The sequence below is a fragment of the Stegastes partitus genome, unplaced genomic scaffold (genome assembly GCF_000690725.1).
Source record: "Stegastes partitus isolate 25-593 unplaced genomic scaffold, Stegastes_partitus-1.0.2 Scaffold457, whole genome shotgun sequence".
Lineage (NCBI taxonomy): Eukaryota > Metazoa > Chordata > Actinopteri > Pomacentridae > Stegastes > Stegastes partitus.
Window position 1 is genome coordinate 189,254 of NW_007578188.1, and position 15,894 is coordinate 205,147.

Sequence of the window (15,894 nt, forward strand, 5' to 3'; positions counted from 1 at the left end):
TTGAAGGTTACTTTGAAATACAATAGTCAGTGTCTATTTGAGTCCTCCTCTTTTATATGAAATAAAAAGCCGAATTTAAATGATCCTCCTGCAGCAAAGTAGAACAGCGTGTGGTTGGTCTGCTGACTGCAGCTGGACTGCTGACCAGACCAGTGACGTGCGGTGAGGTTCATGGCTGGTGAGGCACTGACTTCATCAGAATCTGATTTACAAATATATGCACTCTACTTAGTAATATATTTGCCATTTGATTGGCAGCAGTTTAGGGGTCATGTTTCTTATCTGCATTCTTTACACATACAAGCTGTAGCCCACAAAACGCATGTTTCTTCTTTCTTTTCTTTTTTTTTTTTTTTAAGTTATTGCAGTCTTCCCTTTACCTTTAAATGAAGTCCATGCTTCACTCCTTCTGGACAAAAATATCTGTTACTTTTTTGTAAAAGTCTCCTTATCTTCCTTCACTGCACTTGACTTGCTAACTATATACTGTACCTAGTCTAGCTTGCTGCCACTTTGCAGCCACGGAGTCACAAGAAGCATGTCTGGGATCAGAGCGCCCCCTGCCACGAGGCAAGAGAACTGCCTGCCTCACCTGAAACCTCTTCTCAGCTGTTTATGATTGCTCAGCACACGGAACACGTTACACACATACACAGTGGGTAACAAAAACAATGTACATTATTATATACATCAGCTGAACCATGGAAAATCAGTTCATATATTAAATGTGTTTGAACCATGTTATTGGCGACATCCAGACAGCAGCGCGCTGTCACTGCATGGCAGCCAGCGCAGGTAGTGAGGTATTGCGCAATCCAGGTTAGGCTGAGCTCGCTGCTGCCTCACTTGGATTGCGCAATCCCTCACTGTGCAGGCTGCCATGCTTAGGCTGTCACTGCATGGCAGCCAGCGCAGTGAGGGATTGCGCAATCTAACTGAGGCTCAGCTCGCTGCCTCACCGGCTTCTCTTCCAAGCATTTGAATGGGAAATTCCGAAAATTCAGCGAGTTTGAATTTCAAAATCATCAAAACTGATGAGGCTAAATGAAAAAATAAATACTTTATAGTACAAATCACTGGATAAATATAACTTTTTAAATTATTTTATCATATATTTTTTTTCTTTCCCTGATGGAAAGAATCGCACGTCACTGGACCAGACTGCTGCCCGCCTGTGAGCGCTCTGGGACGGGAGGAGCTCACGGCAGCACCGCTGCTCGCTGAGGACAGTAGACCGACACCTGTTTTCATGTCAGAATTTCCAAAACACCAGAACAGTCTCCAGTAACACCAGAAGGAGACGCTAGATTTGTCCCTAGCCATTTTGACAAACAAAAAAAAAAAAGTCCCCAAGTGGATTTGGAAAGTCGACAGATTTAGCGAGAAAGTCACCAAGTGGGCAACACTGTGCGTGGCAGCTGATGTCACGCACATAGACTGTATAAAAGATGGACGTAGCAACCGGCCCTGAAAAATGAAGCCATGAAGTGTCAAAAACCTACGTCCGCAAGCTGCTGGCTCCAAAAAGCCCTGGCTCCCATAGACTTGAATTGGAAAAGAAGTGATCGCAGATCACGAAATACCGCATTCCTACAGCTCAGGATTTTTTTAAAATTAGTTTTCATGGTCAAGTCCAGAGATCAGGTGGCCAATCTGAAAATAAATCAATACTGAATTTTTAAAAAATCGTCAAAATTTTGCGGGGCAAGGGGCGTGGCTGGCTTGATTGACAGTCGGCAGCGACGACACAGACGAAACGAGCAGAAGGGAGTAAATGTGGGCGGGCACAGAGGGCCCGCCTCTCAATCCGTCTGACCAATCGCTGCTCCTATGGCTCCGCCCCCCTCCGACGATTTTTACGTCCCTGGCTCCAAAAATCCAAGATGTCAACCAGGAAGTAGCAAAACCCTGGCTTCATTTTCTCAGTGCAGAAATCAACGGGTGACGTCACGGTAGCTACGTCCATCTTTTATACAGTCTGTGGTCACACATGGGTGAGTGACACCCGCCGACAGCGACAATTTGAGCGACAAAAAATTAAAAATGTTACAAAGCTATAATCTTCAAATGTAGAATTACATTTTTTAAAAGTAACGAACTACAATAAAATAAATGTTAGCTAGATACTCCTTATTTATTTTCCAAAGCCACAAGGAGCCGCAGCAGAGGTACGAAAGAGCCACATGTGGCTCCGGAGCCGCGGGTTGCCGACCCCTGTATTAGATGATGACTGTAACCAGCGCTGCTTCCCTCCCCTCCTCACCTGATGCCTCTCCTGGCATGCCTGGCCTGCCAATATTGGACAGCAGATGGTCGATGTTGGGCACAGGCTGCATGTCCCGCTTGTCCTCTGGGGCCTGCGCGCACACACACGCACGCGCGCACACACACACACACACACACATACACACACACACACACACACACACACACACACACAAATCAAAAACAAGGGAGAACTGATTACCTCTGAGTCACACAATCTCTGCATCAAGTGCGTTGTGTGTTCTTTGCACCAACAGAAGCCCAGTTGTGAACCAACATACCTTCTCTTCCTTATCAAACTCTCCATCACTGAAGAACCAGTCATGCTGGTGAAATAAGAAAACAGTGTTAGGACAGGACGTACAGCTGTGTAGTTACAGTGGTGCTGAATTTGTTTCGCTGCAGGAGCTGCTGGTTCTTACATGCAGGATAAGGGTCTCGACTATTTTGTAGCGGTCGGGCATGTGGGTCACCATGTCGGTCATGTTGTCCTCTGACGTCCTCACCAGAGTGGGACCAAACACCAGAGCTAGGTTTCTTGGCTCCATCTGTAATTATTATCAAAACTTAATTACTGTTCAAAGTTTGTGTCCTTTTGTGCGCAAATTTCTTTCCCAAATACAACTTCAATCAAGAGATAAAGGTAAAGGTGAGGTTACCTTATTCTTCTCAGAGTGATCTGCCACCTTCTTAAGGTGGCCCACCAGGAACTTGAGGGTGTGATAATAGTGATCTGGAAGGTCATGGATCTGGGGGAAAAAAAGCAAAAAAATGTCTTTTTATGTATGTATGTATGTATGTATGTATGTATGTATGTATTTGATTTCTGCTATGAAAAGTGAGCAGTCTGTCAAAAGGCAGATTAGACTTAACAGAGACAAGACTCTTTAACTCCATCATTTTTATTCACTACTATGCTCTCTGCCATATTTTGATCACATACTAGTTTCTTCATGGTCTTCAGTCTGTCCTCTGCATCTTCTATCCGGTTGGCATCAATGAAGTCATTGTATTTGTCTGTAGGCAGAAATGGTGCATAAACAGCAAAATACAAGGAATATTTCAAAACAATGTCAATGGTAGTTTCCATATGCAATCAACATTCAGTGTGTTTAGCTAACAAGGTGATTTTTAAAGAAAAATTTTTATGTAATCTTTTCATTTTTTACATGTAAAAAAAAAATATGTTGGCAGCATTCGTATATAGTCACATTTAATTTTTCAGATATTTTTATAGTACACAATACACACATGTATTATTCATGCCAAAATTAACAATGTAAATGTGTGAACCCACCATCAGTAAACAGCGGCTCAGGCAGTTTTCGGAAAAATGATTTAAGCAGGCTGCTGATTACATTCAGGTCCTGCCATCTCTGTGGAGACAGAAGGGGATGAATTATTGAAAATTACCTCATCTATCAAAATGTGATACGTTTGAAGAGGCATTACAAAACAGAGTTCACAAGACAACTGGTGCTCTTAAAATAGTGGGTAAGGTGTGACTCCTCCACACCTCCTCAGCAGTGTTAATGTCCATGCCCTTGTTGAGATGCTCCTGCAGGTTGGATACCATGGCGTTGTTCCCTGGTACACGATAGATACCGGTATACTCTAGACCCATTGTCTCCACAACACCACAGCACATCTCCACTATCAGAGGTACAAACTGTGAAGACAGAATGAGGGAAAACAGAGAAGAGAGAAGGTGGAGTCAAACTTAGGAAGCTATATTGTTATTCTAACAAAATGTGCAAAACAAGTGTACTTGGTATAATTTCCATGGACTGCTTTGTTAGCATTTGTTTATCGTTGTCATGCTCTGTGCAAAGCTGAATGTCGCAGCATAAAGAGGTGCTCCAACTTAATACAAACCTGATTAATTGAACTAAACTAGATGACTGTTCTCACTGAATTCCAGCAATTAAAATTACTTTTTCCAGACAGGCCCTTCACATAGGGGATATCAGCTGAGTTACATGTAGTATTTATTGATAAACTAGAAAAGCTTTCTTATTACTGCTCAGAAGTCTAACTAATGTTTGAGTTGGGGGATAAACAAAATATATTATACTAAAATTATGTTGCAACATTTTACCAACTCGGTCATCCTTCATGTTATCCTTTTCATGTCAGGACAATGATGATAATTGAGAAGGAACCCTACATTTTTATTTTCTATTTAGACATACAGTTGAAACCAGGAGTTTACATACACCGTATAAAAAGATATATAACCGTTTTTTCTCACTGTCTGACCAGACTAAACTTTTCCTGTTTTAGGTCAGGTAGGATTACCAAAATTATTTCTATTTGCTAAATGACAGAATAATGAAAGGGATTGTTTTTTATACACACGTGGACAAAATTGTTGGTACCCCTCGGTTAATGAAAGATAAACCCACAACCGTCACAGAAATAACTTGAATCTGACACAAGTAATAATAAATAAAAATTCTACGAAAATTAACCAATGAAAATCAGACATTGCTTTTGAACTGTGGTTCAACAGAATTATTAAAAAAAAATAAACTCATGAAACAGGCCTGGACAAAAATGATAGTCCCTAGAAAAGACTGAAAATAATGTGACCATAGTGACATGTTCAATCAAGGTGTGTCCTCTAATTAGCATCACAGGTGTCTACAAATTTGTAATCAGTCAGTTGGCCTATTTATAGGGTTACAAGTAGTCACTGTGCTGTTTGGTGACATGGTGTGTACCACACTAAACATGGACCAGATGAAGTGAAGGAGAGAGTTGTCTCAGGAGATTAGAAAGAAAATTATAGACAAGCATGTTAAAGGTAAAGGCTATAAGACCATCTCCAAGCAGCTTGATGTTCCTGTGACTACAGTTGCACATGTTATTCAGAAATTGAAGATCCATGGGACTGTAGCCAACCTCCCTGGACGTGGCCACAGGAGGGAAAATTGGTGAGAAATTGAAGAGACAGATAATACGAATGGTAACAAAAAGCCCGGAACAACCTCTAAAGATATTAAAGGTGAACTCCAAGGTCAAGGTACATCAGTGTTAGGTGGCACCGTCCGTTGTTCTTTGAGCCAAAGTGGACTTCATGGGAGACGACCAAGTAGGACACCATTGTTGAAAACAAATCATAAAAAATCCAGACTGGAATTTGCCAAACTGCATGTTGACAAGCCACAAAACTTTTTGGCAAGGCACAACAGCTCTATGTTCACAGATGCAAAAATAAAGCATATCAAGAAAAGAACACTGTCCCTACTGTGGAACATGGAGGAGACTCTGTTATGTTCTGGGGCTGCTTTGCTGCATCTGGCTCAGGGCGTCTTGAATCTGTGCAGGGTACAATGAAATCCCAAGACTATCAAGGTATTCTAGAGAGAAATGTGCTGCCCAGTGTCAGAAAGCTTGGTCTCAGTCGCAACTCATGGGTCCTGCAACAGGATAATGACCCAAAACACACAGCTAAAAACACCCAAGAATGGCTAAGAGGACAACATTAGACTATTCTGAAGTGGACTTCTTTGAGCTCTGATCTAAATCCTATTGAACATCTGTGGAAGGAGCTGAAACATGCCATCTGGAGAAGGCACCCTTCAAACCTGAGACAGCTGGAGCAGTCTGCTCATGAGGAGTGGGCCAAAATACCTGCTGAGAGGTGCAGAAGTCTCATTGACAGTTACAGAAATCGTTTGATTGCAGTGATTGCCTCAAAAGGTTGTGCAACAAAATATTAAGTTAAGGGTACCATCATTTTTGTCCAGGCCTGTTTCATGAGTTTATTTTTTTTAAATAATTCTGTTCAACCACGGTTCAAAAGCAATGTCTGATTTTCATTGGTTAATTTTCATAGAATTTTTATTTATTATTACTTTTGTCAGATTCAAGTTATTTCTGTGACCATTGTGGGTTTTTCTTTCATTAACCGAGGGGTACCAACAATTTTGTCCACGTGTGTAGCTTTCTTCAAAGTCAGAAGTTTACATACACTAAGATTACTATGCCTTCAAGCTATTTGGGAAAGCCCAGGTGATGATGTAATGGTTTTGGAAGCTGACAACATCTGAGTTAACTGGAGACACCTGTGGATGTATTTTAAGGCACACCTCAAACACACTGCTTCCTTTTGTGACAACATGGAAAATCTAAAGAAATCAGCCAAGATATCAGGAAGAGAACTGTGGAACTCCACAAGTCTGGTTTATCCTTGGGTACAATTTCCAGATGCCTGAAGGTTCCACGTTCATCTGTTCAAGCAATTATACACAAGTATAAACACGATGGGAATGTCCAGCCATCATAGTGCTCAGGAAAGAGACATCACTCCAAAAGCAACAATAAAAAAAGCCAGATTACAGTTTGCAAATGCACACAGATACAAAGACCTTCATTTTTGGAGACATGTCCTGTGGTCTGATGAAACTAAAACTGAACTGTTTGGCTTTAATGACCATTGTTACATCTGGAGGAAAAAGGGGGACGCTTGCAAGCCTGAGAACACCATACCAACTGTGAAGTACGGGGGTGGCAGCATCATGTTGTGGGGGTGTTTTGCTGCAAGAGGGACTGGTGCACTTCACACAATAGATGGCATCATGAGAAAAGAATAATACGTGGAAATATTGAAGCAACATCTCAAGACATCAGCCAGTAAGTTAAAGATTGGGCACTAGTGGGTCTTCAAATGGACAATGACCCTAAACATACCGCCAGATTAGTTACAAAGAGGCTTCAGGACAACAAAGTCAGGGTTTTGTAGTGGCCATCACAAAGTCCTGGTCTCAATCCTGTAGGAGATTTGAGGGCAGAGTTGAAAAGACATGTGGAGCAAGGCGGCCAACAAACCTGACTCAGCTCCACCAGTTCTGTCTGGAAGAATGGGCCCAAATTCATCAAACTATTGTGAGAAGCTTGTGGAAGGAAACCCAAAACCTTTGACCCAAGTCATACAGTTTAAAGGTAATGCTACCAAATACGAAGGAAATGCATGTAAACTTCTGACTTTGAAGAAAGTAATAAAACATTCTCTAAAACATTCCTTCTCTCATTATTCTGGCATTTAGCAAATAGATGTAATTTTGGTAATCCTGACTGACCTAGAACAGGAAAAATTTAGTCTGATAGATAGTGAGAAAAAAAAGGTTATATGTCTTGTCTTTATGTCTTCATGGACAGCAATAACCATAAACCACTGCTAAGTGAAAATGAGTAAATTCAAAGCTCTGTTCCACTTCTTTAATTTCCTCATTTCACTGTGTAGCCAGTCTTGTCAGTTTCTCTACAGTCAGGTCTCTGTTCTGAATCTTCTTGTTCATTTCTAGCTTACTTTATGGTTGACAGCAGGCTGACAGTCCTCTAGTCGCACACCAAAAGCCTTCGGACTGCCTGTCTTCTTGGCTTTCTTCATGATGTTGATGCCCCAGACTGCCTTGTTGTCATCTGACACACACACACACACACACACACACACACACACAGACTCTTGATTAATGGCCATGTGGCAGATCATCCAGCAATGTGACTGTGATTACTTTCTGCTTATTGGTAAACACAGAACAGAACCGTGTTGAGACTCACCAGATCTGGAGGCTCGGCTCACTGAGGTGTTGTCAGTCTTAGCCAGGAGGAAGGGAGGCATCATACGATGAGCTTTGGGGGAGGAGTCCGGCTTGTTACCTGTCAGACTGCACAAAGGGAGAGACAAACCTCAAATAAGATGTGATTAGAGGTTGTTTTTTGAAGATGAGAAAGAGAGAGGACTGCCTTGTTATTCTTGGTTTTTGGATACTGCAGTTCACATTATTGTTTCTGACAAGCTTCTAGCCAAGAGCTACAGTGACTCGTAATTACACAAAGACTCAGGGACAGACTTCCTTCTAAATATAATCCACCATTCTGACCTGTGTTTTCTGTAGTCGTTCAGCTTCTTGTTGATGAGAGCTTGTTTTGAAAAACCAATGTCCTAAAATAAATGGAAAACACCAATTAGCTCATTATGTGTGTTTGCGTAAATGGTACACGATGAGCTAGGTATTGATCTGACCTCATTGTCTGTCTTGCTGTTCTCCCTGATGACCCTAATCCAGGCCAACATGTCATCCCTGTCTTCGGCCTGCAGCAGATACTCGCAGAAGTCCTGCGTGGTCAGCCTCAGGGTGTGCTTCCGCTTGGTTTCACTGTAGGCGATGTCGATGAGGCAGCCGCGGATGCTGATCGGGGGATGCTCATCCTGGCTGGGTCCCGCCCCCGCTCCATGAAGCACAGCCTCTCGCTTGTCCTTGTAGAGGAACAGCGAGTGGGAGCGGAGCACTGAGAAGGCGCGCTTCCACGGTCGCATGCCGCCACCAATTTTCTACATTGAGAAAAGACAGAGACAGGGAGGTAACCTTAAAATGAAAACACATCAGGATTTAGTACCCGTAACTAGCCATGACACACCTGTTCAAGCTCATAACATGGAGTCTGTTGTTTTCACCTTTCCAGGCAACATTGGAAAGACTGGATGAAGCAGTGCAGCTGCTGTAACAACCACAGCTGCTGGGCTTCCCAATGGCAGGCAGCAGCTTGCATGGCAGCTCTGTTGCCATTGGTGTATGAATGTGTGTGTGAATGGGTGAATGAGAAACACACTGTAAAGCGCTTTAAGTACCACGAAGGTAGAAAGGCGTTATATAGGTGCCTGACTGATTAGCTACATTGAGTAGGGGGTGGCTGGGGCTATCTAGCAATTTGCCGTGAGATACAAAATGTGAAAGATTCTAAATACTTTCTAAATACACTGTATGCTTTGTTGGGTTCTGATTTTGCAAGATGTTGGTGACTAAGTTTGCCACCAGCTCATGAAGCTACTGATAGCTAGCTAGTGTTACCCTGCTGCAGATGATGAAAACTACAAAGTCTGCAAGTAACAGTGATCATTTTTAGTGGCAGTCGACAGTTGCCAGCTAGAAATGAGAAACTTCCTTTTATCTAATTTTATCTGAAGTCAAGGGCCCACTGTTTAATAATGACTACCGGTGGTAAACATTATGCCACACTGTACAAAGGTTCTGGTCTCTTCAGATTCTTATCCATCAGGGAGGCATCTGATTCGTCTGCTACCTTTTCTGACACTAACATGCCCGACATTGCACTAGTTCAGAGAAAACAAGTTCAATTAAATTCCTTTTACAATCCATGTGGTAAAGCTGTGTTTGGTGTAGACATCAGAAATGTTTTCAGTGCCTCAGAATTTCAGGATAGAGGCTGATTCATGATTTGCATTCACATAATGATGCACCGTCGAATAATCCAGATTGTTAGTGTAAACGACTGCCTTATGTCCTGCAGTCCTCAGTTTAATTAACCTCATCTTTTTAGAATATTTTTTTTAATCAATATTAAGATCAAGGAGCCTTGAAACTGACAAATTCAGAAACACAAGCAGTGCGTTGTACCTTTCCCTTTTCTGTGAGGATCTGTTTGTAGTGCAGCCAGCCCTCCTTGTGTACATCACTGAAGGTGATGGTTCCCAGCTCCGAGGTGGAGTGGCGCTTAGTCCGGGCCTCCTCCTGGGCTCGCAGGCTCTCCAGCGACTGAAACACAATGTGGGGATATTAGGGACTCACGCTGCACAGTGTTTATTTGCTTTATGGAAATAAACAGTACATGTTGTCAGGTCTAGTAACTAGAATGTCTAACAGCGACTCACCCCATCAGTGAAAAAGCTCTTGACCCTTTTTGGTAGTTTGCTGCGGAAAAGACAGACATAGGTTACAAAGAGGCAAAATTTTGGATAAAACTGTCCATCCATCCATCCATCCATCCATCCATTATCTATACAACGCTTAATCCTCATTAGGGTCGTGGGGGGGCTGGAGCCTATCCCAGCTGACTCAGGGTGAAGGCAGGGGACACCCTGGACTGGCAACCAGTCACAGGTTTACACTTAGAGACAGACAACCAAGCACATTCACACCTATGGACAATTTAGAATTACCAATTAGCATCAACATGTTTTTGGACTGTGGGAGGAAGCCAGAGTACCCAGAGAAAACCCACACTGCACGGAGAGAACATGCAAACTCAACTGGGACGCGAACCAGCAACCTTGCTTGCAGGGCAACGGTGCTAACCGCTGAGTCACTGTGCAGTCCTGGATAAAACTAGTGAGTGAAAAAATTATGCCTTGTCCCACGAATTAATCTGGGAATCTCTGTATGAGTGTGTTCTTTCCATACATCCAGTTCTCTTCAAACTTAGCAGATGTGTAGATGGGAAGTCAAGGAGTTGTAGTGTTACATTTGAAGCTGGAGAGTGGTGGCTGGTTTTGGGGGTCTTTTGGAGTCCTCAGCAGGTGTTTAGCTACCTCCGAACAGAGCCTAAGTCGGTGTATTTTGAGCACCCAAGGCAGCGCAGTGTTGAGTTTCAAGCAGAATGGCCATTTTGGATGTTCGTTTGGTGTTCTCAGCCTGGTCTTTATCAAAGGCATGATTCTAGAGGTGTGCCTGTCTGTAACACAACATACTTTAAACACTGACATCAGGTACTGCACTTGGTATTATTAAGTATTCTTCAATCATACTAATAAATGAATGTGTGTGTGTGTGTGTGTGTGTGTGTGTGTGTTGTTCCCTTTTCTTTGCACATCTTGACAACAGATCACACATCAGATCGACTTCACACTTTGCAAGAGTATAGCCGAGCAAGAGCAGGGTTGAGTTTGAACCCAATGATCCTGTTCCTAGGGTCGTTCTGAGGTCCATAGTGGGCCTTTAGCTGCCTGTGGACAGAACCTTTGTTTGCCCATGTTGCTTAGCAACATCATCAAAGGCCATGTCATATTTTCATAAGTGTCATACAGACATTGACAGAACTAGTTACAAGTATATTAAAACTATAATATGAAGCTTTTCTCTTTTCTTTAAATGAAATTAGAGTCATTAAATGGTTCTTTCCATCGATGGTAAATGCTTGTCTTTTGATATTTGCAGTGTTTTAATTAATGTCTGTTGTGTTTTGTGGTACCTATGGCACAAGATACTTGTAAACTTTCTGGGACTATATGGATGCATTTTGGTAAAGGGTCCCCTGAGTTCCTGACTTACGAGAAGACGCGACCTTCTTCCCTGAATGTGTTGAGCCCCTCATCACAGGACTTAGATCTCTCAGTGGTGATAGCCAGCAAGTAAGAGGAGCGACGACCCTTAATACTGCCTGAAGAAACAAACAGTGAGTCAGCAAGGAACAGAGGAAGAGAAAGACAGAGAGGCGAAAACTAAAAATGTTCTGAATGCTGGAGACACATGGATGAGTCAGGAGGTGATTTTTTGTTGACTGATTAATATGACAGGCAGACAGATGAATTAATGGGTTATACATATACACTGCACAGAAAAGGAATACCTTGACATTTGGATATTTAGTATGCCGACCTTGCACAGGGCATGGTGGGCTAAAAGTGTGTTTTGGATGTTGCTAAGAAAGAATGTGTCACTATGAGAACAATTTTTATCATTATAGTTTAATTCATGTAATATTAATAGCAAATAATGAGGCACATGTGACTCATGGAGCATTTAAGAGAGAAATTTCTAATATCAGGTGTTAGGTTTATGATGCAGTCTACAATGCAAACAAAAGTAAGACTTGGATTTTCAGAAATATAATAATGCATTCACATGAAGTCAATTCACTGCAAGAAAGCAATGTTTGCTCTTTTCCCCAACAACAAAGCATTTTAAAGTTCCTCCTCTCTGATTTCAATCACTGACTGGCTTTTTTCTGCAAAGGCAACAGTAGCTGAGGCTCATGAGTATTGTGATGTTTAGAGCCATCTGCTATAACAAACCCAAGGACATAAACTAAAAAATAAATCAAATAAAATAAAAACCTGTTTCCTGTACTATTGCCCACTGCTCCAAGTGTCTCCTTCAGTGAAACTACGTCGCAAAAATATCAGAAATACTAGAACTGTCAACAGCTGTTTTGTTGTAAATGTCACTGTAGTCCTTTCACATGCGTCTAAGGCTAGGGCTGGACTAATATATCAGTTTTCCAACAAAAAGGCATAACTGCTTGTTATTTTTAATCAAACCAGTGGTGTTTGGCACTGCTAATTCAAACATACTGGAGAACATACTGTATATTGGTCTAGCATTTAGTAAAGCCTTTCAGTATTTAGAGTGGTAGTGAGACTCACTGCAGTCCTGAGAACGAAGTTGAACAAAGGGGGAGATGGAGGAGAGGGTGGGGGAGACAAAGGTGGAAGTGAGAGTGGCCATAGTGGAGGCCTGGGAGCTGGACACCACACAGCAGGCTGGTACATAGCAGGCCTGATGGTCAGTATTAGGACCGGTAGGTTCATCTGCAAGGCCATCATCACAGGTGAGCAACAAGGGGTGAGAGACGAGGGAAAAAACACTGACAACACAACACAGGCTCAGCTTCCTCAGGTGGGGTTTGATTGTTGAGGCCGAGCTACTTCAGAGGCAGAAATAATCTCTGATGGAGAACTTCAGTCTTCCCCAAGGAATAATATCTGTCTGACTAACCTGAAAGGCAAACAGGTCGCCTCTAACAGAACTATGTAGATTGAATTTCCACATCCAGCAGGCATATCCATAAAGTGGAACTTGTGTAATTAAATCATGTTTTATAACTTATATACTTAAGGAGTACAAAAATATAATGTAATATAATAAACCCCAATATGTTTCATAGTTTAGATTCCTCAGAGGAGTTAGCGTTTGCCTCGATAGCAGCATTCCACACTATTCTCAACATCTTAATCAGCTTCATCAGGTCATCACCTTGAATGGTTTTCAGGAGATGAGTCTTTTCAAAAGTTAACCTTCTTAATGTAAATAACTACCAGTTGTGCTGTGTTAAGGTGGTGTTGCTAGACAGCAAACTCCCCTATTAAACTACTACAGTAACTCATATTACAGCAAGAATTGCTCAACTAAGTAAAGACAAACAAGAGTGCAACATAACTTTTAGACCTTCCTCTTGTTACATTTCCATGTTTTTTAATACACTGCTCAAAAAAATAAAGGGAACACCTCAACAACACAATGTAACTCCAAGTCAATCACACTTCTGTGAAATCAACCTGTCCAGTTAGGAAGCAACACTGATGGTGAATCAATTTCACCTGCTGTTGTGCAAATGGAACAGACAACAGGTGGAACTGAGAGGCAATTAGCAAGACAACCTCTATAAAGGAGTGGTTCTGCAGGTGGTGACCACAGACCATGTCTCTGTTCTCATCCTTTCTGGCTGATGTTTTGGTCACTTTTGCATTTTGTCAGTGCTCTCACCCCTAGAGGTAGCATGAGGCGGTGTCCACAACCCACAGAAGCTGCTCAGGTAGTGCAACTCATCCAGGATGGTGCAGCTCATCCAGGATGGCACATCAATGCAAGCTGTGGCAAGAAGGTTTGCTGTGTCTCTCAGCATAGTTTCCAGAGCATGGAGGAGATACCAGGAGACAGGCCAGTTAACCAGGAGATGTGGAGGAGGCCGTAGGAGGGCAACAACCCAGCAGCAGGACCACTACCTCCTCCTTTGTGCAAGGAGGAACAGGAGGAGCACTGTCAGAGCCCTGCACAATGACCTCCAACAGGGCACTAATATGCATGTTTCTGCTCAAACTGTCAGAAACAGAAACAGACAGTGTGGTATGAGGGCCCGACGTCCACAAGTGGGGCTTGTTCTTATAGCCCAACACTGTGCAGGGCGATTGGCATTTGCCAGAGAACACCAAGATTGGCAGACTGGACATTGGTGCCCTGTGCCCTTTATGGATGAGAGCAGGTTCACACTGAGCACATGTGATCTGACAGAGTCTGGAGAAGCGGTGGGTCAGTAATGGTGTGGGAAGGCATTTCTTTGGAGGGCCGCACAGCCCTCCATAGGCTAGCCAGAGGTACCCTGACTGCCATTAGGTACCGGGATGAGATCCTCAGAGTCATTGTGAGACCATATGTTGGTGCAGTGGACCCTGGGTTCCTTATGTTGCATGACAATACCAGGCCTCATGTGGCTGAAGTGTGTCAGCAGTTCCTGCATGATGAAGGCATTGATGCTATAGACTGGCCTGCCTGATCCCCAGACCGGAATCCAATTTAGCACATCTGGGACATCATGTCTCGTTCCATCCACCAATGCCATGTTGCACCACAGACTGTCCAGGAGTTGATGATGCTTCAACCCAGGTCTGGGAGGAGATCCCTCAGGAGACCATCCGCCGCCTTATCAGGAGCATGCCCAGGCGTAGTAGGGAGGTCATACAGGCACGTGGAGGCCACACACGCTACTGAACCTCATCTTGACTGTTCTTGAGGAATTTCCACTGAAGGTGGATCAGCCTGTAATGTGATTTTCCACTTTTATTTTGAGTATGATTCCAAATCCAGACTTCCATGGGATATTAATTTTGATTTACATTGATCATTTTATGTTTTGTTCTCAACACATTCCACTATGTAATGAATAAAGTTTTCAACTGGAATATTTCATTCATTGAGATCTAGGATGTGTTATTTTACTGTTCCCTTTATTTTTGTTGAGCAGTGTCCATACTAGAACACACTTCATGAGTGAACTCAGCAGCCTGAGCTTCCTGTATCATTATTCCTCCTCTCCATTTCCACCATCCATCCATCCATCCATTATCTATACACTGCTTAATCCTCACTAGGGTCGCAGAGGGCCTGGAGCCTATCCCAGCCGACTTAGGGCGAAGGCAGGGGACACCCTGGACAGGTCGCCAGTCTATCGCAGGGCTACACTTAGAGACAGACAACCAAGCACACTCACATTCACACCTACGGACAATTTAGAATCACCAATTAACCTCAACATGTTTTTGGACTGTGGGAGGAAGCCGGAGAACCCGGAGAGAACCCACGCTGCACGGGGAGAACATGCAAACTCCAGGCAGAAAGATCCCAGTGCCCCCACCGGGACGCGAACCGGCGAGGCAACAGTGCTAACCAACTGCGCCACCTTGCAGCCCTCATTTCAAACATGTATGGCTGAATTGCTTTAGTAGTACAATTAGCCACTGTGTGGCACAAAGTAGTTTCACAGTGTTTAAGCAGAGCCATAGTGAGCTGGTGTGCTTGTGCTGCAGTGAGTAGCAGAGGGGTGTATGGAGAGAGAGCCAGGACTTCACTGATCCACACATTCTAAAGTAGTGTAGAGTTGCATCAAAACCATTTGAGGGCTTAAATGATTATTTACATGGATAAAACCTGCTCTACACATGTAACTTTGATACAGAGAGATGAGTTTTTAGTTTAATCAACAGCTGAGGAAGGACCTTAAACATGGAGGCCAGTCTGAATGTAAATAGTGTGCAAAACTGTTTTCAGAACAAAGGTTGCTACTTTGAGGAATCTAAAAATTTAAACATAGTTTGCTTTGTTTACATCTTTTTGCTTACAACATATTTCCACGTGTCATTTTCAGATTTCTAATGTCTTCAGTTTTGTTCTACACTTGAATTAAGTCAAGCTAAACTAGCCAGTGTTGATAACAGTATCATATTTGCTGTTTGAAGAAAAAGATTCCTTCTCTCATAAATGACAGTTAGCTACGACTTCACCTGGTGACTGAACCTATTTCTGCCTCCAGAGCAGTTCAGTTTCTGAGAAC

General features: G+C 42.8%; 1 protein-coding gene across 4 annotated transcripts in view; it reads right to left on the bottom strand.

The window, feature by feature from the left end:
• The window catches only part of LOC103360661 (rho GTPase-activating protein 23-like), an 86,134-nt gene that overhangs the window by 5,297 nt on the left and 64,943 nt on the right, over positions 1 to 15,894 (bottom strand). For 3 of the 4 annotated variants that reach the window (XM_008286508.1, XM_008286507.1, XM_008286509.1), the window contains exons 8-21: positions 11,340 to 11,448; positions 9,944 to 9,983; positions 9,690 to 9,827; positions 8,297 to 8,605; positions 8,154 to 8,215; positions 7,831 to 7,937; positions 7,580 to 7,692; positions 3,782 to 3,934; positions 3,563 to 3,641; positions 3,209 to 3,282; positions 2,925 to 3,014; positions 2,688 to 2,813; positions 2,547 to 2,591; positions 2,264 to 2,357 (exon numbers count right to left, since the gene is read on the bottom strand). In XM_008286508.1, coding sequence (XP_008284730.1) covers positions 2,264 to 2,357; positions 2,547 to 2,591; positions 2,688 to 2,813; positions 2,925 to 3,014; positions 3,209 to 3,282; positions 3,563 to 3,641; positions 3,782 to 3,934; positions 7,580 to 7,692; positions 7,831 to 7,937; positions 8,154 to 8,215; positions 8,297 to 8,605; positions 9,690 to 9,827; positions 9,944 to 9,983; positions 11,340 to 11,448 — 1,539 coding nt within the window. Of the gene's footprint in view, positions 1 to 2,263; positions 2,358 to 2,546; positions 2,592 to 2,687; positions 2,814 to 2,924; positions 3,015 to 3,208; positions 3,283 to 3,562; positions 3,642 to 3,781; positions 3,935 to 7,579; positions 7,693 to 7,830; positions 7,938 to 8,153; positions 8,216 to 8,296; positions 8,606 to 9,689; positions 9,828 to 9,943; positions 9,984 to 11,339; positions 11,449 to 12,433; positions 12,599 to 15,894 lie in introns of all 4 variants that reach the window. The other variant, XM_008286506.1, reaches the window with a different exon arrangement.